Here is a 23,099-nt window from a genome sequence, read left to right as displayed (position 1 = left end):
GTTTAATTCAGCTCTGCAAACATTCATTCATTCAGTTGCCTCAAATCTCCTTTGTAACAGGACAGAATATTAGCAAATAACTAAGTGAACACGTCGCTTTATTTACCTCCTGCCATATGTCAGGCACTGTAAGTTGAAGACACCTTGAACTCAGACCTTTAGGCTTCATGGCCTGGAGCTTCATACTGGGCTCCTGGTGAGCAATGGTGTCCTGGAGCCTGGAGAAGGGTCACCTAAGCCCGCTTTGGGATGGAGGAGAGACACGGGAAGGCTTCCTGGAGGAGGTGATGCCTATACCAAGCCCCAGAGGATAGGAAGTAGGTAGTCAGATGAAGGGTGTGGGTGCGAGGATGGGCGGAGGTGTCCCAAACAGTGAGGATGGGATGAAAGCAGCTGACACTGTCTCAGTCTTCCCCTCCCACATGTCACTACCTGGGTTTCACTGGTGACTCTCCAATTCCAGCAAATGTGCAAGGCCCAGAAGGACAGATCTCCAATTGGAGGGGCATGATCTGGGTGCAGCACACACTCGATATGCAGGAGAATGAATGAATCTCTCCACACCCACCCCCCGACCCAGACCGTGTCCCTCGACTGCATGGACCTCCCTTCAGAAATGGGCTACCGTGTAGAGTTGATGACGACCCAAAAAAAAAACAACTGACTTTTATTGAGAGTGTGCTGTGGGCCAGGCCCTGTGCTAAGCACTGCAGACTTGGTACCAGCTTCATAGTCACAACTGACTTTTACAAAAGAGGAAACTGGGTCCCAAGAATGTGACATGAGCTCCGCAAGGTCACACAGCTGGAAGGTGGAAGAGCCGGGTTTTGAACCCAGCTGCAGGAGAAAGTGCCTGATGATCCAGGGCAGATCGTGGGCGCTAGTACTGGGAGACTCGGCAGGGCTGAGCCGGGGCCTGGCGCCTGGGAGAAATTCCAAGGGTGGTTGTGAGACGGAATTGCGTGGAGTACAGAGTCACCCCAGGAGAGCAGCCTGGTCAGCTCTGGCATTTCTGGGCTGTGGCCCCGTTCCCCTGGGGATTGGCAGAGATGAGGCTGTGCAGGGGTGAGGCTTCTGAACATGGGACAGAAACTAACCTTCACCCCTTGTTGAGGGGGACGTCAGACACGATGACTGGAATTACTCCCTTCACCAGGCGGACCCTGGGGAGTCAGACGGCTCCCTCCACCCCAGGAGAAGCATTCAGAGCACTCCTGCCTCTGCTTAGTTGCCTAGGAAAGGGGCTTGTCACCACGTTTGGCTGGCACTGCGATACTGCAGTCTGAGTCAGAGACACATGGCAGGAAAGGTCAAGGCTCCCAAATTAACTCAAGGAAAAACTGCCGATCGGCAAAGATCTATGTAGGGTTTTCACGGAGGTCTTCCTTCCTCCGCATTCCAGGAAGGGAATGCACGTTGATGGCATGCCAAGAAGGGCACACTCCAGACACTGGAGCGCTTGGTTATTCCCTCGTTAGACTTTGTTAAGTCTCAGGCACCACCTGCGGGCTTTATCCTCACAACACCCCTATGGGGTATTTGAATCCCCCATTTCACAGAAGAGCAAAAACAGGCTCAGGGAGGTTAAGCCACTTGCCCAAGGACATCCAACTGGTAAGTGCCGGAGCCGGGTTAGGACCCAGGCAGTTGGCAAAGTGTGGGCTCAGCCCCTCAGAGACCAGAGACAGGGACAGGCCCACGGATGCAGCCGTTTCCCAAGCCCAGGCACACAGCAGGGACCCAGTAAATGGGTCACCTCAGACTGAGCCCAGGGCCTCACTAAGACTATAATGTCTCAGACAAAGTTCCCCAGGCCTGGCACCTGCCCCCTCATTTCATTCAATCTGGAACAAAACCAAGTTGCATGTTTTTCCTCCCCGGCCCCAACCCACTTCTCAGAGGCAGGGGTTTTGTAGGAGTGACAGCCCTCTCATGCCTGGTGAGCCCTTGGAGAACTCAGAGCACGTGACCATCTAGAGGGAAGCCGTCCGACTCCACACTTGGCGGGCTGGGCCTCGGAAGAGAGAGCTCCAGGCTGGGGTTCAGGAGTCAGGCTTCTGGGGTGGAGAGGGGTAGGGCCCTTCTCCTCTCAGGACCTCAGTTTCTCCCTCTAAAATGAAAAGGTGGACCAGTTCAAACCTGTTTTTTCTTTTTCGATTTGCCGTTTTGTGAGTATCCACCTCGGGACCTGCAGCAAACCTTCGATAAAAGAGCTACTGTGTACTAATTCGGTTGAGTGCTTTACATGAATTATTTCATTGAATCCTCCCAACAATCCCACGGGGTAGGTTCTTTTGTTACTATTATCTGTACATTGTAGATGGGAAGAAAGAAGAACAGTGGGGTCAAGTGACTTGCCCAAGGTCACCCAGCTAGCAGGTGATGGAGTCAAGATTCAAACCAGAGTCCAGCTTCAGAGCCAGGAGCATTCACCCTTCCATCCTTCCATTCCACACTTACATTTTCAGGCAGCGCAAGGTCACGTTTGAGGAACTAGGGGAAGGGCACAGTGGCATCCTATAGGGGTGGTTGTCATGAGGGTGGCAGGTGGGGGTCTGGTCTGGGAGGATGGGGTGTTGTTGTCCGAGAAGAGAATACGGCTGAGCAGCAGATCGGGGTAAGAGGAGTGGAGCTCAGTGTGGGGCGTGATGAGTGGCAGGAGACGTCCGAAGGATGATTCCCGGCATGCCAAGTCCTAGCCCTGCCAGCTGGGATTCTCAGGAGGCCAAAAAGAGGACCCTCTTCTTTAAAACTCGGCCCTGAGAAGCAGCGATCGGTCACAGTCCCAAAACCCTGCCTCTCTGCTCTGGCACCAGCCCAGGATTCTCCAGCAGGCTCTGAATCGTGTAATTATCCATGCAATAATTATGCCTGGCAGAAGGCGTCAGCTTTCCTGGGGGAGGGCTTCCCAGAGCATTGCCTAGCAATCCAATCACCATCAGCCTGCTCCGAGGAGGCTCGCCACAGCCCGACTCCCTTCCTCTGAGCGCAGTTCCTGGCCCGGGGGGAGACCTCCTGTGCGGGAGCAGGTGGGCGCCTGTCAGTCTGACAGGGGCACCTGTCAGTATCACTTGGTTTGGCTTCCTGGATGTACACAGCCCCATCTCTTGACTACTGCCACCCAGCAAGCTTCCACCATCTCCCACGGCCCTATTTATGACCCGGAGGGGGAGAAAAAAATCTATCGACTAGGAGCAAGCAACTAATCAGTTTATTCGGTTGCCTCAGGTCTTCTGATGTAATTATAATTCCTTCTGAGGCACCGGTGTCAGGCTCGTTTCAACAACCACTGCAGACACGATAATCAAAGCACCGGGATTCCTTTGTTCCAAATCCTGTACAGATGGGGCTCACAAGGTATGCTTTGGAGGGAAAACGAAGCATGTTTTTTTAATTTTTTTTTTTTTCTCTCATCTCCTCTCCTTCCTGTCTCCTTCCATACAGAGATCAGGGAGAAGCTGCCAGAATGTCCCACGTGCAGCTGGAAACAGACCCAGGCCGACGGGGCTGTGAATGTGGCTCTCATGTGCTCACGGGCCAGCGAAAGATGCCTCGTGATGAGGCAGGAGTGGTGCCCAGGAGAGGCTGCTGGCTGCTTCCCAGAGACCTCACAAGGTGGCATTTACTTTGGTGAACTCCCCAGCCCCTGGCCCCCAGCCTTGGAGGTTCGGAAACCTGCTTTCGCTGGCACGCCCAGAAGGGACCCATCTGTCAGGAGAACACTCCCATTAACCCAGATCATGAGACCAAAATATAAACCACACTGAGAAAAGGAACTGCCGTGCAAAGCAGGACTGCTGAAGCTGTCGTGACCTGTGCCGTCTCTCCCTAGAGGCAGAGCTGCCTGGGAAGGCGTGTTATAATAATAATAAAGTTTCCTGATGAACCTGGAATCAGCTGGGGTGCTAGCTGAACCACTAGAAGGTTTAATAGCATCAGACTCTGACTGTTTGCTGCATCCCTTCCCCAGGAGGGAGACAGTTGACCCTAGGATCACACAGGTGATCTGCCCTTTTTTATGCTAAAGAGGACCCAACAGCATCTGGACTCAGACTCCTTCCCCAGGTAGGACCCTTACCCAGCTGATTGGGTGCCCATCCCTGAACTGCTGTCTGTGGCAGGCCTGACTGTGATCTTCACACTACCTCCATCTCAGCTTCCCCAAGAGTATAAACTTGCTGTGGAGCCAACCAGCGACCGCATTTTCTGCCTCCTTCCCCTACCCCACCTCCCCACCACATCTGGCTGGGGTTAGGTGCAAACTCCCCCGGTGAAATCTGTGTATAAGTGATGTCTGTCATGGCTGGGTCACAGTGGTTAAGAAGCAGTGTGTTATCTCTACCCACTTCACCTAGGATGTAAAGGAGGCCCTAGGGTTGGTGGAGTGACAAGACAGAAGGAAGCTGGATCCCTGAGTGACCATGTGGAAGAAAGCTACTAGCTCACCAGGAACACCCACATTGAACAGCTATATGAATGGTAAATAAAAGTCTGTGTTAAGCCATTGAAATATCGGGGTCTATTTGTTATAGCAGCTAGCATTACCCTAAAGGATACATTTTTCTATTCTAGGCCTGCATCCCTGAGAATACAGTCATCAGCCAATGGAGTGTTAAATCTTCTGAAACTTCAAATTCGTACCCAACCACCATCTCTTGTGTCATTCGGCTGATGGTGCGTGCTGTGCATGGATTTGCTTTCCCAAGTTCTAACTTGATTCCCACCTGCCATCCTTCCCAGATACGAGCTGATGTTACTTGCAGATCCCAAGCCACAGGCATGACATGGCCAATGGGATTCTGAAAGTATAGAGATTTGTACATATACAGCAACACACAAATGACTGGAATGGTCTTTCAGCCTGGAAGAAGAGTTTAAATGCACGCGCGCGTGCACACACACACACACACACACACGCACAGAAATGCACTCACAGGAGCAGAATGGAGACAGAGCAGAGAGATAGCCTGGGCTGTACAGAGGGAGCAGAGAATGTGAACTTGATCAGAACTGCGATGCAAATAAATTTCAACTATCTCCATGTCAACTGTCATCAATTGGTAGTGACTGCTTGGAATGCTGTGTTAAGAAGGATTCTGAGTCACATTCTGGCTCAGAAGGAAAAAGTACTATGATGGATGATCAATTTCTGCCATGGGTAATAGATAAGGGAATGATAGCACATACCAGGAACCATCATACTTGTGCTAGGGACTAAGATTGTGGTTGCAGAGAAGCCTATATTTATGAAGTCTATAGCCCAGAACTCACTGGGTCAAACCATAACAACTAAAACCACTATTAACCCTCAAATGAGTGCCTATTACGAGGCAGGTGTCTTATGTACACCTTTTCAATTAATCCTTACAACAACCTTGGAGGGAGCTATTAGCTCTATTTTACAGAAGACAGATCTGAGGTTCAGAGAGAGTAGATGACTTACCCAAGATCACACAGCTCAAGAGAGACAGAGCCAGGTTCTAGACAAGAAGTGCCTGGCTGTTAAGTGTGTGCATTTCACCATTACATGGAACGCTCTGTGCATTCAGTGGGGTCTGGATTAAGAGGAACAATATATGTCAGTCTTTTCATCTGACTGCTGCCCACTGACATGAGAGCAACGGTGGCGGGAGAAGGGCTTGTCTCCCAGGCAGCTCAGATGGAAGTTGTGTGAAGACCAAATTGGTTTCGGATTTGAGCTTCCGACAGCCTTTCTGTCTCTTGAGCTAGTTTACTGCTGTTCCAAAGTTTTGGAAGAAGGCCAAGAAAGGCAGTAAGAGAAGGAGAGAAGGGATGGGAGACTTTTATGTTGTCAGTTCCAATGATGTGCGAGCTACCAGGGAGAGATCACAGAGCTCGCAGCCAGGAGAACTGGGATTAGTCTTGCGTCGATTTGAGCTCCCACAGAAGCAGCTTTCCTGAGCCTCAACCTCCTCAAGTGTCAGATGGAGCTAATGCCAGGTAGTAGGTGTAAAGTCTCTGAGCGATGGCACTACAGAGACCTAAGGGACAGATGGGCCTGGGTTCAACGCCGTCCCTGCACTTTGGCCTTCGGCCTTGGGCAAGTCAGTTCTCTCTGAGCTTCAGTTTTCACACTTCTAAAATAGAAATAGTAACAGTATCTACCTCAAAGGATTGTGTGACAATTAAATGAGATAATTTAGGGGACGTCCCCAGCCCGGTGTCCGATGTCCCATTCAAGGTAGCACCCTTTACCTCTCTCTATACAAATGCACGTGCACCAAACACCCTTTAAAGAGTCACTGGGTGATATGAGACGTCTGTGGAAGGGCGGGAGCCTGCCTCAGTTTCCATCCTTTCCAGATGGCGCTCGGTGCTTTGTAACCTTGAATAGATTCAGCCTAGCTTCTGTCCATCACTCTGTCCCCTCACTCGGTGTCTTCGCTTGAGTTCTCCTTTCTACCTGGATTCTCATACACAACTTTGAACAACAATAACAGTCGCAACAGTAAAAATGCCAACAGTGAATGAATTCTCTCTGCATCGAGTGCTTGCTATGGGTAGGCAGCCTATTATTGATACCTGCACTCTACATGTTTACATTCTCTTCCATACTCTTATGACCCCACTCCCTCCCTTCATCCCCTTCTTGATTCTGTTCCAGGGTTTTAGGGGACAATAAATCAACTCCATAACAGATAAGGCTGCAGGCAGCTCTAATCCCAAAACCACTTTGGTCTTTCCATTACCTCCTGTCCTGAGCTGCCTGGGAGACAAATCCTCATCCTTAGCTCCATTTACACTTGATTTTTCATACTCTTCTAAGGAGCTGATGTGGTCGGTATTATAAACCTCAATGGACACACAAAGAAACTAAGGTTCACCTAGTAACTTACCTCGAGTCACACAGCCAATAAGAGGTAAGCCTGGGATTTAAATCTAAGACTATTTGGTCTTCAAATTGAATTCCTTATTTGACAGAATAGTACCCGGTCCCCAGTGCTGACAGGTTATCCTCATTTTTCTAAACAACCCCACCAACAATATGTGATCCATTCAGGGGACCCCCTCAGGCTCAGAGTTCCAGGACCAGAGGATTCAAGGTGAATGCAAGCCATAAAGGTTCCACCAAAGAGGGACACACAAAATCTCTGGTCTATCGTTATTCATCACCTATTATATTAATCGCTCCATTAGTGACAGGAATAATCAATGCTACCAATATTAAGAACCATTACCATGCATTGAGCCCTTACTATGTGCCATATACCTAAAAGCCACAAGAACCCTACAAGGTCGGCATGTGATTATTCCTTTTCCAAGATGAGCAGAGACCCTACAGGTGACTCTAACTTGCCCAGGGTAAAAGGTGGGCTATGGAGATACTGGACTTGAAGCCACTTCCATAATCCCTCCCTCCGGGGGTGGGGGGAGGGATTGCTGCCAAGAAGAACTTTTCTAGAAGCAGAATGTGCCTCTCCTTCTTACTACACAAAAAACGGGCGCTGAGGAGGAAGCATGGACCCTTCAGAAGCAGCTGGTGGGAGATGCCATTTTCTCCACTGTTGCTTGTCTTCAGAAGTCAGTGCAGAATCAGGGCAGAACGTGGTTGGGCCAGGCTGACCTCCAGGGCTCCCCCCGCCCCCGGGCAGTCTTCCCAGCTTGCCAGGTAAGAAGGGCTGCTGCAGTAACCACCCTGGTCCTGGCGTGAGTGCAGGTACATTCTGGTGTTCTGGGGAGCTGCCTGATCACCCCACATACCTTTGGAGATGGGACATTTAACCGATGAGTTCATCTAAGAGCACAGCCCCATCCTGCAATTTTATTCTTGCCTTCCACAAATATTTATCAAAGACTGACTATGTACCAGGCATGGCAATGTGCTCCATGCTGGGAAGGCAAGTGTCGAGAAGGCAGCTTATATGAAAAGCATTCTGAAAGTACCAACCACGAATAAGAGTAGAAGTGTAGAGGCATGGGCTGAATTGTCTTATTCATTCCTATTGTTAACAAATATATCTGGGGGAATTCAAATTCTGGGGGTTAGAAATCTTTCTGTGCAGTCTAGTCAAGGAAGATAGTTTGGACAAAGGGAATGACAGCCTCAAATCCACCTGTGCTACTACCTCCATCAGCACCGTTAAATTACTACCACCAGTACCACCATCATCCTGTCACCAACACTACTACTCACACCACTATATCACCACCACCACCATCGCCAACATCCCCCCTGCCATTATCACCACCACCACTAATACCATCCCTCAACACACTACCACCACCATCGCCAACATCCCCCCTGCCATTATCACCACCACCACTAATACCATCCCTCAACACACTACCACCACCATCGCCAACATCCCCCCTGCCATTATCACCACCACCACTAATACCACCCCTCACCACACTACCACGAGAGCACTCCTATCACTAACACCACTAACACCACTAATCCCACTACTCATACCCTATCCTCATTATCCCTACTCTAATCATCATTATCACCATTAAGATCATCATGCTCCAGCATCACCATAAATACCACCTATCATCAGTACCACTACTTCCATTAATACCACCAGTCACCAATATCATCGGTCACCAACACTTCTGCCATCATCAACATTATCACTACCACTTATAGCATCGTCCCTTATGACTATCATCATTGCCACCACCAACACCGACACCACCACCATCATCACCACCACCATCATCAAGATCATTACTACCACGGTGACCATTATCACCATCTACATATCGATACCCACATTTATACATTGCCTTACAGTTTGCCACATACATGCACATTGTCTCACTTAATCCCCATGACAATCCAATGAGTTGATATCATGATAGTTATTATTTAACAGATGAAGAAACTGACATGCAGAGATGGGTTAAGCAATTTTCTTCAACCACACAGCTCATAAGGGGAGTTAGACTGGCCTCTGGTTCTGTTTTACTCAACACCCCACACCTGTTCTTTCCTCCATCAACTCTAAGTAAGCAGTTATGGAATGGCCCCCAATGCTCTATGTTTTTGCACTAAACCACAGTCTTTGACGTTCAGATACTGTGGATAGGCACAGGGGGTGGTGTCAGAGTTATGTCCAAGTTTCTTGGCCACACTGATCCCAATTAGGGAATCCCACGTCCTCCTGCATCTCTGTGAAATGTCAGTTCAAGTCACCAAGTACCACTCGTGGGCTCAGAACTGTGTCGAGCTTCTCGGAGGAGCTCAGAAGGGCAGAAAGAAAAGTTCCGGTCGGTTGTTGAGGAAAATGTACTCTTACTGGAGAGTGATGCATGTTTACAGGGAGTGATTATAGAGCAATTCAAGGCGATCAACTGCTAAATCATGCAGGACAAACAGTGAGTGCATTGGGAGGGTGGGGGGAGCGAAGGCGGGCGGAAGTGATCCCTGGGAGGCTTTTGGGGAACAGGGTAGGGTGAGAAGGGACAGTCCTGATCCCCACTTCCTTTGTCCTGTGCTCGTCCTTGCTCTCTATCACCTGCCAGGACCCTTTTCTCCACCTCAATAAAGGTGGACAGCCTGACTCCGGTCTCTGCCTCCATTCTCTTCCCTCCCTTTTCTCACAACAGCCTTTCCAGTGACATCCTCCAAGTCACAAACGTGCCAAGCATCACTGTCATTGTTTATTCCTTCTCCTTTCTTGCTGTCTGCTTCACTGACGTTCTCACGCTATTCCTTCCGCCTAGAACTTCACCACCTACATTCCTGCCTGGGCCAAGCCCTAGCTCTGTTATCAACCTCAAACGCCACCTCTTTCGGCCTTCCTCTCTCACTCTCCAGCCCTGCCCCTCAGGAGCAGATGCTCTTTCCCTCCCCGGAAGCCCCACAGCATAACACAAGCATGCGGGCGCTGGAATCAAACCCTCTGGGTTCACATCCTGGCTTGGCCACTTATGAGAGATGAGACATCGGACATTGCCTTCCTCATGCCTCAGTCCTTCAGTTTCCTCATCTGTAAAGGGTCAAGTAACAGTGCTGACTTCCTCATGATGCTATAAGATTTACACAAAAACCAAGCTGCTGAAGTGTCTGGCACGTAGTCGGAGCTCTATAGATTTGGGTTAATATTATTATTATTGTCCCGGTGTGAAGCTCCTTGAGGGCAAAGGCAGTGTCCTACATCACTCTTATCTCCTTCTGGCAGCTTCTCCTTCAGGGGAAGTAGGTGGGAGCCTGACGTGGCTCCCGGACAGGCTGCACGATGTGGACCAATGTGCAGAGGGGTGGCTCAGGCAGGTCAGGAAGACCCAGGATGGTAGCACAAGGCAGGGACACATGCAATAGGCAGCGGGGAGTGAAGGGTGCCCCTGAAAAAGTTAGGACAGGATTCAATACTCAGTCTCTAGTCCCAGGCCTTCCCACCCATCCTTATAGTGCACCCTGGGGACATATCAAATAAGCAGGGTGCTTCTAGGAAATGAGTGGGGCTGTATTTGGAGTCAGTCAGAGCTGGTGTGAATCCTGGTTCTTCTACCAGCCACCTGGAGGGACTTAGACAAGTCACTTCCTGCCAAGTCTCAGTTTTCTCATCTATAAAATGGCGGGATGAATGCCTACCTCTCATAGTAGGAGAGTTCACTTGCTAGATGGGGATAATTATAGTATATACCCCATAGGATTGCTGTGAGTGTTAAATTAGTTTAATGTATCAAAAGTACTTGGAATAGTACTTGGTACAAAGTGTTACACACGTCATTTCTTTTTACTACTGTTCTTCTTATAAAAGCTTTAAAAATATTGTTATATTTGTCAACACCTTGCAGAGTGCCTGGCACACAGTAGGTGCTCAACACAGATGAGTTTTTTCTTTTTCCTGTCTGGTTCCAACTCTGAGGCTGACGTACCCAACAGGCACATTCAAGAGATGCTTAAAGCACCAGCAAAGTAGAGGCATCAAAACTTGTGAAAAAACCTGTTTTGAAAGTATATTTCAAAAAATGATCCAAAAAGTTATCATGGGAAAAATCTGAATTTTATTTCATTTCTTTAGACTTATCTTACTGTTTCTGTTTCGAATTATCTAAGTAGCAAATGGTGAGGCAGTTGGTGGTGGGGACACAGTCTTTTAGCCTTTGGGCCTTTAGGGCTTAAGAGTCTAATCGAGCCCAGTGTCAGCACTAAGAAAGGGAAGGAAGAGAGCCGGGAAGACTCTCTAAGGGACCCTGCTGATTGTGCAATTTGACCATTTGACCGTCTGGGAGAGTCTTACAAGGAGGAGTCCCAGGGATGGAGAGAAAGTGCAGCCTCCATCACATGAATGCTAATGCACTGGCTTCCCAAAGGCAGCTGGGCGCCCTGTGGCCTCCAGAGCCCACTCCTGGCCGCCAGCCGAGCCCTCCTCTTCTTCTGGTTCCAAGGTCAGATGGGTGAGGAGGCCAGTGGCTGTCATTTCCTGTCTCTAAAAGCTCGGGAGCAGCCACAGTTGTTCAACTTCTTCTTGGGGGTCAGAGGCCTGCTTGCCCTGGATGTGCCCTCAGGCCGGAGGAGGTAACTTGGAATCAGACATGCTTCAAATCCTTGCTCTCTAATACTGGATGATCACAAAACCTCCCTGAGCCTCAGTTTCCCAATTTGCAAAATGAGGATAACAAAACATCCATCATGGGACTACTACAGAAATGAAGGAAGATTAGGCACGCAGAAGGCTCTGGGACAGGGCAGGCCTTCAAAAGTTAGAATTCCTCCTCTTCAAGCAATGCTTCCCCATCTCTCCAATTTCTACCCTATACAAGCCTATTTACCCTGGAGGAGTCCTGACTAATTGCTTAGTGCAGAAAGCTTCCTACCATAACTAGGATGGTTCGTTTGTTTTCCAACAGAGACATCCTACTAGGCCCCCTGGAAAAGGCATTTGACTTTCACGCTTCAGGCCCTTCCTTTGTCCATTAGATTCCTATTAACTTCTGTCAAGTCTTCTGGCTTCAAATCCCACACAAAGGCTTTTGCTCAGAATCCAGGCGGCCAGCCTACTCTGCCACACTGAGCATTGTCAATGAAAACCCTTGTGGAGAGATGTCAGTAGTTCACACCAGTCTGTCCTGCACCCTGTCCTGGCCTACAGTCTTGGAAGCCAACTAGATGAAGACCTAGAATGTCCCCTTGCCACACCTTCAGGTAGCATAGATCTTGGAGGTAAAGCTAAGGTGATGGCTGGTAGAAGCAAGGTTCAGGATCTCACCTGGCTGGAATAACATTTTAAATTAGCAAATGAAAACTTAATGGGCATACGTGGTCCCACCCTTCTGTTTCATTTAAGGAAAAAAAAGAAAAAAGGATCAACTGCAGAAACGCCGATCTGGGGAAATCTGACTTCCTGGCAATTCATATAAAAACAAGCAGTGCTGGGGAAGCCTGGGGTTCAGATCGCAGGGCTGACGCTCAAGCTGTGTGACTGTGGGCAGACCGCTCACCTTCTCTGGACTTGTTTGGTTATCCTAAAATGATACTTAAACCAGAAGGCTTCAAAGGTCCCTGCCAGTTTGATATATAATCCTATAATTACATATATACATATATATCAATATATACACACACATGCGCACTATACTCTGTGCTCTAAGTCAATGTTTCTCCAACTGCAGTGGGCATCCAAGCCACCAGGAGATCTTGTTAAAAATGCAAGATTCAGTAGGGGCCTGAGACTCTGCATTCCTAATAAGCTCCCAGGTGATGCAGAGGTTGCTGGTGTGAGGACCACACTTTGAGTGGCATGGCTCCAAACAACAGTAACTTGCCTCTAATTCACCCTTGCTATGTTCTGACCACAGTATCTTACATGCCTTATTGCATTTAATTCTTATAACGACCTTGGAGGTAATTACCATCAATATCTTAATTCTCTAGATGTGGAAACGAAAGTTCACAGAGGCAAGGGGACCTGCCTGAGGTCACATAGCTAATAAGTTGCACAGCTAGGTTTTGAATCCAGGTCTGTCTAATCAGGAGCATGTGTCTGGGGGCTTCCCTGGTGGCGCAGTGGTTGAGAGTCCGCCTGCCGATGCAGGGGACACGGGTTCGTGCCCCGGTCCGGGAAGATTCCACATGCCGCGGAGCAGCTGGGTCCGTGAGCCATGGCCGCTGGGCCTGCGCATCCGGAGCCTGTGCTCCACAACGGGAGAGGCCACAGCAGTGAGAGGCCCGCGTACCACAAAAAAAAAAAAAAAAAAAAAGAGCATGTGTCTGTACCTGCTATACCACATATATATGTGTAATACAGATTTAGGCCAATGTGTGGCTAAGGACGGGAAGGGAACTAATGAGAAAGCAGAAAGCAAATACACCAGCAAGTTCTTGCGTTCGTTTCCTTTGTAAGGATGACCACTCATCCACCCACTGATCCCTCCTTGTCTCTCTGGACCCTGTGAAAACACAGACTGATTCTGGTGTCCGATTCTGATGGTTTGAAATTCTAACAGCCTTGGAGGTACTTAAGCGCTCCATCCTTCTCTGACAGGCAACGATGGCTGTAACAAAGGGAGAAGAATTTACTTCACAGAAATGATTAGCACAGAGGAGAGATGTTTAATCCTATTAATGAATTTGCTAATTGACCTTCTGCCCCCAATCATTTCATATTCAGGCTTTTGGAGTGTCAGATTAAATGGAAACAGATCCAGGGGCTGTTGGAGATGGGGTGAAAAGCATTTTGCTCAAGGCCTGCAGATGGCTCAGTAGTTCCATATGCTAATGAGGTGCTTTGTCTATCCCTGGATGCCTTCTCCCCCGTCTCCACACACCCCGTTCTCCCTCGAGGGGAGGCCAGGAGGGGAGGAGGCTGGTGAGGTTAAAAGCTCAGGCTCTGGGATCAGCCGGAACCAGGTCCTGCTATCCGTACGCTGTGAGACTCTGGGCAAAGCACTGCCCTTCTTGGAACCTCAGTTTCTTCATCTGCAAAATGGAAACCGTAGTAGGGTCTGTTCTCCAGGGCTGGGAGGAGGTTAATCAAATAACACAGGAAAAGGGCAGAGCAAGGCGCCTGGCACAGAGCGAGGCCAGGTCAACGTTAGCTATTACTATTATTATTAACCCTGCTGATGACCCCTGTTCTCCTATCTCACCGTTGGGAATTTCGTCATCATCTGAAACTGACGGCTTCCCACAGAAGTCACCGGAGAAACTGCTTGGGATTTCAGTGGCCATAGTTATGATGGCTCTGGGGCCCACGGGGTGGACTCAGAGGCCACAGCTCGAAGGCACAGAGATCACCAAGGACCACCAATGTCCATCAGCGTGCAGACTGATCATGCAGTCACAGTGCAGACGGAGCGACAGAGGAGGAAGGGACCTGCCCTGAGATGGGACAAAAGGCAGCAGCAAAGCCACTACTGCCCCAAGCTGCTGGAATCATCTCACCTTCTGTGAACCACTGTGCTCACCACCTCCTGGGCCCCTCCCACAGCCCTAAGGAGATAAGGGAGACACCATCATTGCCCTCATCTTAGAGAGGAGGAAACGGAGGCTCAGAGAGGTTCAGCTAAGAAGTCACAGAGTCGGAGTTTGAACCCAAGTCTCTTACTTTAACCCAGTGGTCCTAACCATTGCACACCCTATTCCTAACTCTCTGATTTGACTGTAGCTCCCACTGCCACCCCCCATCCCCCAACTGCCCCAGTGAAGCTTTCAGTTTGGCCTGGAATAAGAAGAATTAATCCAATGCTCTGCTCCCACGGCTACTCTAGTGATAGCCCAACTGATCACAGCTACTCCCTAAAGGTGACCTATTTAAAACACTACCTGGAGGGAGGGAAAGCATTTAAAGATAAGTCAAATTGTCTGAAAGTCTCAGGACTCTCTCAGTCTCTCTCTCTCTCTCTCTCTCTCACACACACACACACACACACACACACACAGTATCTCTCTCTCTCTCTCTCTCTCTTTCTCTCCCCCCGCCCCCCAATACTGCTCGGCTTCTGCCTGATGAATGGGAACATCAGCTCCAGGGCCATTATGCAGAACTTTGCAGCACTTCTCCCCATGAGCGGACCGGATTTCTCATCTGCGAGGCCGCATTCCTGCACTCCTTGGAGCCATCAGGGACTCACAACCTGGTCTATCCATCCTTATCTCCATGCAGGCAACATCCATCAGCAACAGGCCTTGACAGAGGCCCTGAAATAAGACTCATTCCCTGAGAGCTAGTCAGAGAGACGAATGCGTAAATCCATAATCACATATTGTTCGGGACTGTAGCCAAGGGAAGGAGCAACAGCTGTAGGGGAGCAGGGGAGGGAGAAATGTGCTCTGCCCACAAGAGCTTGGGAGGAGGTGACATTGAATGAGGTCTTGAAGGGTGTGTAGGAGTTCACCTTGGGAGGTGGAAGTGGAGGGAGAGTGGGGAAGCCAAGGGGGATCTTGGGTAGAAACATCAGGGAAGCAAAGTTAAAGGACACTTACGGGATTACTTAGTGAACAAATAACTGAGTGGACAGATACACAGATTCTTGATCTCACCTAGACAAGACAAAGGGGAACCTGAAATACAAGGGAGGGCATTGAGGGTCGGTCCTCACTTTAGTTTTTTGAATGAATCAACAAAAGAGTGAGAGCCTAGAGATACTTTTCCATCTTCCCACCTTCCCCAAGGTACAGATATCCAAAAAATTACCAGAACTCTTCTTGACTGAACTTATAATTTTCAGCTCTTCATGAAGCACTTGTTATAAGTTTACTATTAATTATCTGTACCGGGGCCTCCTGTACCACTGACTCCTTCCACGTTCCACGGTGGGGGGCTTAGATCCAGGATTTGGGTAGCATGACTATCCATGCTCTTCATGCAAAGACAGCCTGCTATCATAGCCTTTCTGGGACTTCATTAACCATTCATTAATTTATGGATTCATTTACTCACTCATGCACTCACTTCTTCAACCATTCCTTCTGTCATTCATCTGCTTCCTCATTCATTCACTCATTTATTTATCCCCTCATTCATTCAATCATTCATTCTTTCACTCACTTGCTAATGTATGTATTCACTTGCTCATTTGTACATTTACAAACCATTTATTGAGCAAAACCCTTCCAGGCATATAAGGAAGTCCAAGACACGATCCTTTTCCAGGGACCAGGCCAAAAAAAACCTCAAACAGTAGTCCTTTCACTTCCATCTTTCAGTCTTTACCATCTCCCTCTCCCCATTCGCTTTGAGCTTCCTTGACTTTCTTCTGGGATAAAGGGACCAGAACTGTGCCCGGCACTGGGTATGGTCTCCCTGTCCTTTTGTGACTCTCAGGGGGGCTGGGGAGCAGGAACGCTGTTCTCAGCACTTCCCTGCTTAATAGTAAACAGACTCAGTACATTCTGTGGACAAAGCCAATTCAAAGCCAGCAGACCAAAGAAAAGAATTTATTCCAGGCAGAGGGCTGGTAACTGAAATTCCAGTGGGAAGCTAACTTTTGCTTCAGGGTGGGCAATTCCAGGAAATAACAGAAAGTGGCCAAGCAGTCCATTATTTATAAGTTCCTCCAGAAAAGATTTATGGCGTACCTACTATGTACAAGGAACCAAGCTGGGGACTATGAAGGATGATTCAGAGCAGCTCCCCTGAGAAGCTGATGCTCTGGGGATGGGGTGAGGGGTTAACACCTCCATCAATTGCCTAATTCAAAGCATGACTTGAAAGTCATGAGAATGTACACCTTAAAAGATTAAGGAATTTAGATGGGAGAAGTTGCTTCCTTCCAGGGCTTGGGGGAGCCTTCCTGAATGTGGAAATAGCTGAGTGAGGTCTTGGAATGTGGGTAGAATTTTAACTATTAGACAAGGCAGTGGGGGGAAGGGTAACACAGAGTTAAAAGGATGGATAAAGATGCAGAAATGGGTAATGCTCAGGCATGGACACCTCTGTAAATCAGTATTCCTCTTTTAGACATAAGAACACTGACATTTCCAAGGTGAAATGACTTGCCAAAGGTCTCTTGATCCCAGAACAGTGTGACGGCGGGGCTACTGCTTCTCTACGCCTGGCTGCCTCCCACTGGTCTCCCAGATTTTTCCTGGGAGAATATGCTGGGAGAACATGCTGCCCGGAGCAATAACCCCCAAACCTGGCCTCATCAGGAATATTGTGCTTCCATCAGGTCTCTAAGGTCCCGAGATGCTCACTGGTCTAGGAGTGAGGGGACCAGTCCCATATTTGTCTTTAACTTGCCATGTAGCCTTGGAAAAAGCATCTAAAAGCTGTGCGATTTTGTTGGCTCATCTATTGAATGAACACTCTGGAGATCCCAAGCTCAGTCCTTCCTGAAGGTTCTGAATGCTCTCCCTCGGTCACGGCGGATGGATAACCCAGGCACCCCTGCAAAGTAGGCTTATTTGCTTATAGGCAAATTTCCATTGAGATGCCCTTGGGCTAGTGACGTTCTCCCTAAATTCTCTCGCCCCCTGCCCCTCACAGAGGCCCAGCCACTGCACCTGCGTGATCCTCATCTGATCACCCCTGATATCCCGACCCTTTAAGCCCAGAGCCGTGTCCTTCGTATGATAAACACATACAAAACTGTTGGAGCCAGAAACCCTACCCGGGACTGGGATGCAGAGGCTGAATCTCTGAGGCAGGACTTTTCTCATTCTTACTTAACGACAAAGGTCCCAAACGGAGAGAAGGATAGGAAATGAATTCGAAACTTTCTTATTCAGTGACATAGCTCTTAAATTACTTTAGATTTCTGTGGCCTTCTGGAAGCTCTCCCTGAACACCCAGGTTGGGCTAGGCATGTCCCTCGCCACTAAATCATGTGGAGCTTTATATGTATGTGATTCCAAATTATATTTTCAAAACACGCAGGGTATTTGTTAAACAAGATACAGTGTTTTCAGGACCAGCCACAAAGCAGAGGTCAGCAGGGGCTGCAGCAACAGGACCAGCATCTGAGCACGTGAGGTTTGGGTCCTAGTTTCCTGGACACGGCAGAAGGAACGCTCCAGAACTGAGCTGTGAGGATTCCAACAGGCGTGGACTACTTCCAGGATGGCTTACTCGAGGCATTTGGAAGCCCTAAACACTAGAGCCATAAATTGAATAGTAGTTAAAATTTGCTGACTACTTATGTAGCAGAGCTCGTGCTAAGCATTTGATTTGCATTATTCCTGAAATCCACACAGCACAACAGCTATTTTAAGATGGTAACTACTACTGTCCCTGTTTTCCAGTTGAGGAAAATAAGGCTTAGTCACGCAGCTAGTAAGTGGTAGAGCCTGGATTTGAACCCAGCAGGGAGACCGATTCCCGAGTTGAAAATCTGCACCACTCTCTTCTGACTGTTTGCAATTAGCTCTGAGGCTGGTGTCTCAGACATCATAGTGGCAGCTCTGGTAAGAGCATCAGCAACAGAAATCTTCAAATTTGAGAACTGGATGGAACCTGAGAAAATGTCTAATGTAACTTCCGCCTTTTACAAAGGTGAAACCTGGGTCTCCATGGGGCAAGGAACCTGACCAAGAAGTGATCCCTGATCACTAGCCTTTCCAGCCAGTTTCCAAGCCCTGACGAAAGGGTCTTCTGCTGACCAGCATTCCACTGAGCTAGACAGGAAGATAAGACTCTGCTCCAGGATAAAGGCCTGGGGGGGGGGGGATGTACGTAGCTGGAGCCCTGGACAATTCCAGCCAGTGTGGTGTGGCTTTGTGCAAATGGGGCTGACCAGACACCCCAGGCTCGGGGCAGCTTGTCATGGCAGCCCATCCACTAGCCCTGGACCCGCAATGAGCTTCAAACAAGTGTTGTTGGGACAGTTAAGTGAGAATGCGCAGATAAAGCACCTGGCACTGTGTCAGGCACAGAGCAGGGGCTCGCTGAATGCTGTGCCCCCTCCTCTCTTTTCTTAGACTCCTAGGAGAGAGAAGCAAAGAGCTCTGGCCTCTTGGAATCCTTTGGGAATCCATCTGGGGTGACCTGCAGTTTTGTGTAGGAAAAGGGAATGGCAGACAGTAACGTCTGAGCAATGTCTCAGCTCATAATCTTTGCCCAGCCCTAGGGGAGGAACTCCACATCCATCGTTCAGTTGATCTTGGCATCTTTCAGCAATCTCCTCTGGGTCCCTGGTAGCTGCAGCTGACACAGTAGATGAGGCGGGGTCCTCCCTCGCTCCACTCCCTCCACACCCTGTTTCCTGCCAGGAGATAGTATCCTGTCCATTTTATGGATAAGAAACTGAGGCTTAGGCAGGTGAAAGGATCTGCCTGAGGTCACGTAAGGAAGGAGCGATGGAGCTGAGATTTGCACCCAGAATCTGTTGGACTCTAGGGTCCAAGATCTTTCTGTGACACCTAGCTGCCTTCCAGGAGTGCCACAGGCATTGAAAATATATTAAAACAAATCCCTGAGTTTCTTATCCCCACAGTCCCCTGGCCTCTGGGACCTCATGGTGGTCAGATGGTGGGGAAGGAGACCAGGATTTGCGCTGAACGTTGTCCCCAGTCAAGCAGTATCTGAGGATCCGTGAGAAGTGGGGCTGTTAATGTCAAGGTCCTGGGCCGAGGCTTGCAGACCTGTCCTGCCTAGGACTGGTAAAACGGCACCCAGTCTCTTCCCTGCCAGGAGGATGTACAATGCAGCTGGACAAATGGGTCGAAGCCTCTTCCCATGTTCTAGGCTCTGAATGCCAACCCAGCTTCATCACCTGAGATCTTCACCCAGAGATCCTATTCCTCAGTATTCAGCCAGCCTGATGCCTCTGGGGACTGGGCCAGATGTCGAGATCCCTCAAAGACAAGTTATTCATGGGGAGCTACCTCTGCGATGCAGACTTTCCTACTGAATCAGTAAAGACCAACCAAGTCTTGAGAGTGGACTCATTGTGCACCCTGGGGTCCACCATTATCCTCCCGCTGATCTAATCACTAGCCAGCATAAGGGGTAGGAACTGTAACCTCACCTGTCACCAGAACCTGGGCTCCAACGGCAGAACTTAAAGGTTTAACTGTCAGGTTACTTAAAATCCTTCTACCACTCACAGTAGTATTTGAGCATAAAAACCAAACAAACCAAACCCATCGTATTCTTTTTCCTAACCGCATCCAGTGTCTTTATTCCAACAACCAACTTTCAAACAGCTGGATAGGAGGCCCGCACAGTCCGCCGCGGTGCAACACGTTTCCCCCAACTTCACATGGACCCGTTTCATGACTGTCCCGCTGGTGAGATTGGGCTTATCTCAGCCGAAGTGCAGGCAGGAGGGACCCAGGGATATTATGCTTTCTAATCCCTGATGTCAGCTCACCTCTTCACCAGACCTTGACAGTGTTCTCAGCTCTCAGGCGGCTCCCAGAGCACGGCAGCACCCTCGTGTGATGCCCCGGCTCCCAACTCCCTAAAGCCACCAGGACACGAGCCCTGAGAGCTTTATCACCTGCCAGCAGCTGATTCCTTTTGGCTTGCAGAAAGCACTCTCTCCCTGATGATGGACCCCCAGGTCTGCACAGCATCGCTGCTGGGGGTGGGGGTGGGGGGCAGTGAGTGAATATGTGAGCACCCTCGCTGGATGCCCACAGTCGCACAAACACCAACGGTCATGGGAACGGGAAGAGCTTCCCAACATGTACACTCAGACAATGTCGTCCCCACCTCCCACCTGTGAATTTGTCTCTGCCTTCTGTGCCTAGAGATTCCTCCAGGAGTAGGGTCCTGGCACCTGGTGCCCCGGAGAGGTTCCGTGGCCCCTGAGGCCGCAGCCCACTCTGGGTCCCTCCTCTGCCAGCTCACGGGTATTCACACCAATCCTCCCGCCGGTTTCTTACTCCTTTGGTTACAGGAACCTGAACCCACTCCTCATGGGGAGGGGGGTCCGGGCCAAGGGGGGCAGGAGGCACACCCCAACCCAGCACCGAGCACCCCCAAACCCAGCCAGGGGAACAAAAGGAAGAAGGAGGTGGCTTACCTTTCGAGGGTCGTCTTTGTTTGGTTTGCAGAGACGAGAAGGTGCCCATGACGGCCCCCATGGCAGCGAAGACTTGTGTGCGACTTGGGACCTCGGGCCCTGCCCCTCCCCTCCACTGGAAGGAAATCAGTGTGGCTCTTCTACTCCGAATTGGAGGAGGTAAAAAAAAAGCCCCCCGCAGCTCGCCGCAGCTTGGTATTCAGCGAGCGTGGGGCTGGGGCGCTGGGAGCCTTTTCTATCCTTCTTCAGCCCCGCACATGCACTGACTCACAGGGCTAGCCGTTCCTGGCGAGCCTTCGGACCCGGGCCCTGCCGCTTCCCTCGCCGAGGACCGAGAACGATGCCCCGAAGCCTGCCTGGCGCTGGACACCGGGCCGGTGCGCCCGCCCGGCCGAGGCTCCTGAGCCAGCGCCGCGTGCGCTGCGGGAGCCGCGCTTGCCCGCCCCTCCTGCCGCACGCTCGGCTCCCCTCCCGGCGCTCGGGCTGGGTCTCGGGGGGCCGAGTACCAATCATGAATGAACAGAGCGGGGACGACGTGGAGCGGAGCCGCGCGCGCCTGCCTGCCTGCCGCGCTCGAGGCGAGTCTGAGGCGCGCGGAGAGCGGCCGGCGGGTAACCCCGGGGGGGCGGGGCGGGGCCGGGGCGCACGAGGGGCGCGGGGTGCGGACGCCTGGCCGACGGGTGGGGCTCAGGGGGCAGCAGACTGCTTCTCGGGAGAACGTGTGTGTGTGTGTGTGTGTGTGTGTGTGTGTGTGTGTGTGTGTGTGTGTGTGTGTGTGTGTGTGTGTGTGTGTGTCCCTGCGTGGGGTGCGTTGTTTCATTTGACTTCAAGGGAAATCTTTATGGGGTGGGGCAAAGTCTGCTCCACCCACGGGATGGGATGTCTTAGGAGGAAGGTGCCCTCCTGCTCCTCTGGCGCCAGGGCCACCTTTGAATGACAGGGAGTTGGGAAGGGGAAAGGAGCCCTCGGCCCCTATGGACACTTCCTTACTCTCTTTTGTTTCTTCCCTCCCTCCCTCCTTCATCCTTCTCCCTCTTTGACCCCCAAGAACTTACAAGCTATTGTTAGGGGGCAGGACCCCAAACCCTATCTTGACTTCTCATGCAAAAAGGCAAAGTTTGGGTCTACCCGTTTGGATTCTCCTCAGCCCCCTGGTGGTGCTGAAATGCAAGGTTTGCTCCCCTGAAGCCTGAGGAGGAGCTGCCCTTCCTGAGCTGCCTGGGTTCCCACTATAAGCAGTGTTTGCAGGTCATAGGGTTTCCCGACATATGGCCTCATGCACGTAGTCACACAAACATATGTGCACAGGTTCCACAAGTCCACACAGATGTTGCTGTTGTACACACAGACTCATAGTCCATAACACCCACAGGTGCATCCCTAGGACTCCACACAAGACGTAGACACACGAACACGCAGGTATGCAGACGCACACACGTTCAGTGCAAAAGAGCATCACAGTCACCCATGTTTACACGGACTCGAAGCCATACGGGCATACAGTCCTACCCCAAGGATACAGAGCTCCCCTTCGTTCCAGCCCATTAGCTGCCATTCTGCGGGACGCAGGCGGTCTGCGACTTGGCCAGGGACCCTGACTGGTTTTATTCACCTATTCAGCACTTCATGCTTTCTCAAATCCCAGCACTTGTCCTATTTGGTGCATTTAATAACACCCATCCCTTTCGTTCGCATGGCCTGTTGCTATATAGCTCACATCACCCCACACCCTGTGACTATTAGTCTGGTCGTGTCTAATCATCACCACAGAGAGAAACTGAGGCCTCCCGAGGGCAAGAAATTTGCCTGAAGTTACCTGGCCAGGATAGGGGATTAGAACTTGGAGCCCAGGTCTCTGTCATCGCTGTGTGATGGGGACATTCCTGTTGGTAGATGAGGATACTGTGGGCCACTGAGCTGGGGAGCTCTCCTCTGGGTCCCACCAGATTGAAAGCCTCAGCTCTCCTAACTGCCAGTTCAGGGCTTATCTGTGTCCATGAGGCCTAGAATCCCGGATGATGGAGCAGGACAGGTAGGGGCCGGCCCTGCCTCCCTCCTGCCCTCCTTGCTAGGGAAGAAAAGTGGGGGTGGAGCTGAAGCCTGGGGTCACAACAGGACCCACTAGGATGGCCAGGACTTAAGGAACAGAGGGATCCTTGCTGGGGAGACGGTGATGGTACAGCCCCCAGTTTTCTCAAAAATCTCTGGACGGAGCA

The 23,099-nt window shown here is 50.3% G+C and overlaps 1 protein-coding gene across 1 annotated transcript in view; it reads right to left on the bottom strand.

Annotated features, from left to right (window-relative positions):
* Positions 1–21,462, bottom strand: part of KCNIP1 (potassium voltage-gated channel interacting protein 1) — a 229,660-nt gene extending 208,198 nt beyond the window's left edge. The window contains exon 1 of the mRNA XM_030829957.2: positions 20,884–21,462. Within this exon, the coding sequence (XP_030685817.2) occupies positions 20,884–20,944 (61 nt within the window). The 5' untranslated portion in view covers positions 20,945–21,462. The remainder of the gene's footprint in view (positions 1–20,883) is intronic.
* Between the last annotated feature and the right edge of the window lie 1,637 nt (positions 21,463–23,099).

The sequence above is a fragment of the Globicephala melas genome, chromosome 3, assembly GCF_963455315.2.
Source record: "Globicephala melas chromosome 3, mGloMel1.2, whole genome shotgun sequence".
NCBI classification, from domain to species: domain Eukaryota; kingdom Metazoa; phylum Chordata; class Mammalia; order Artiodactyla; family Delphinidae; genus Globicephala; species Globicephala melas.
Note: the sequence above shows the minus strand (reverse complement) of the source record. Positions and strands in the feature narration are given on the sequence as shown.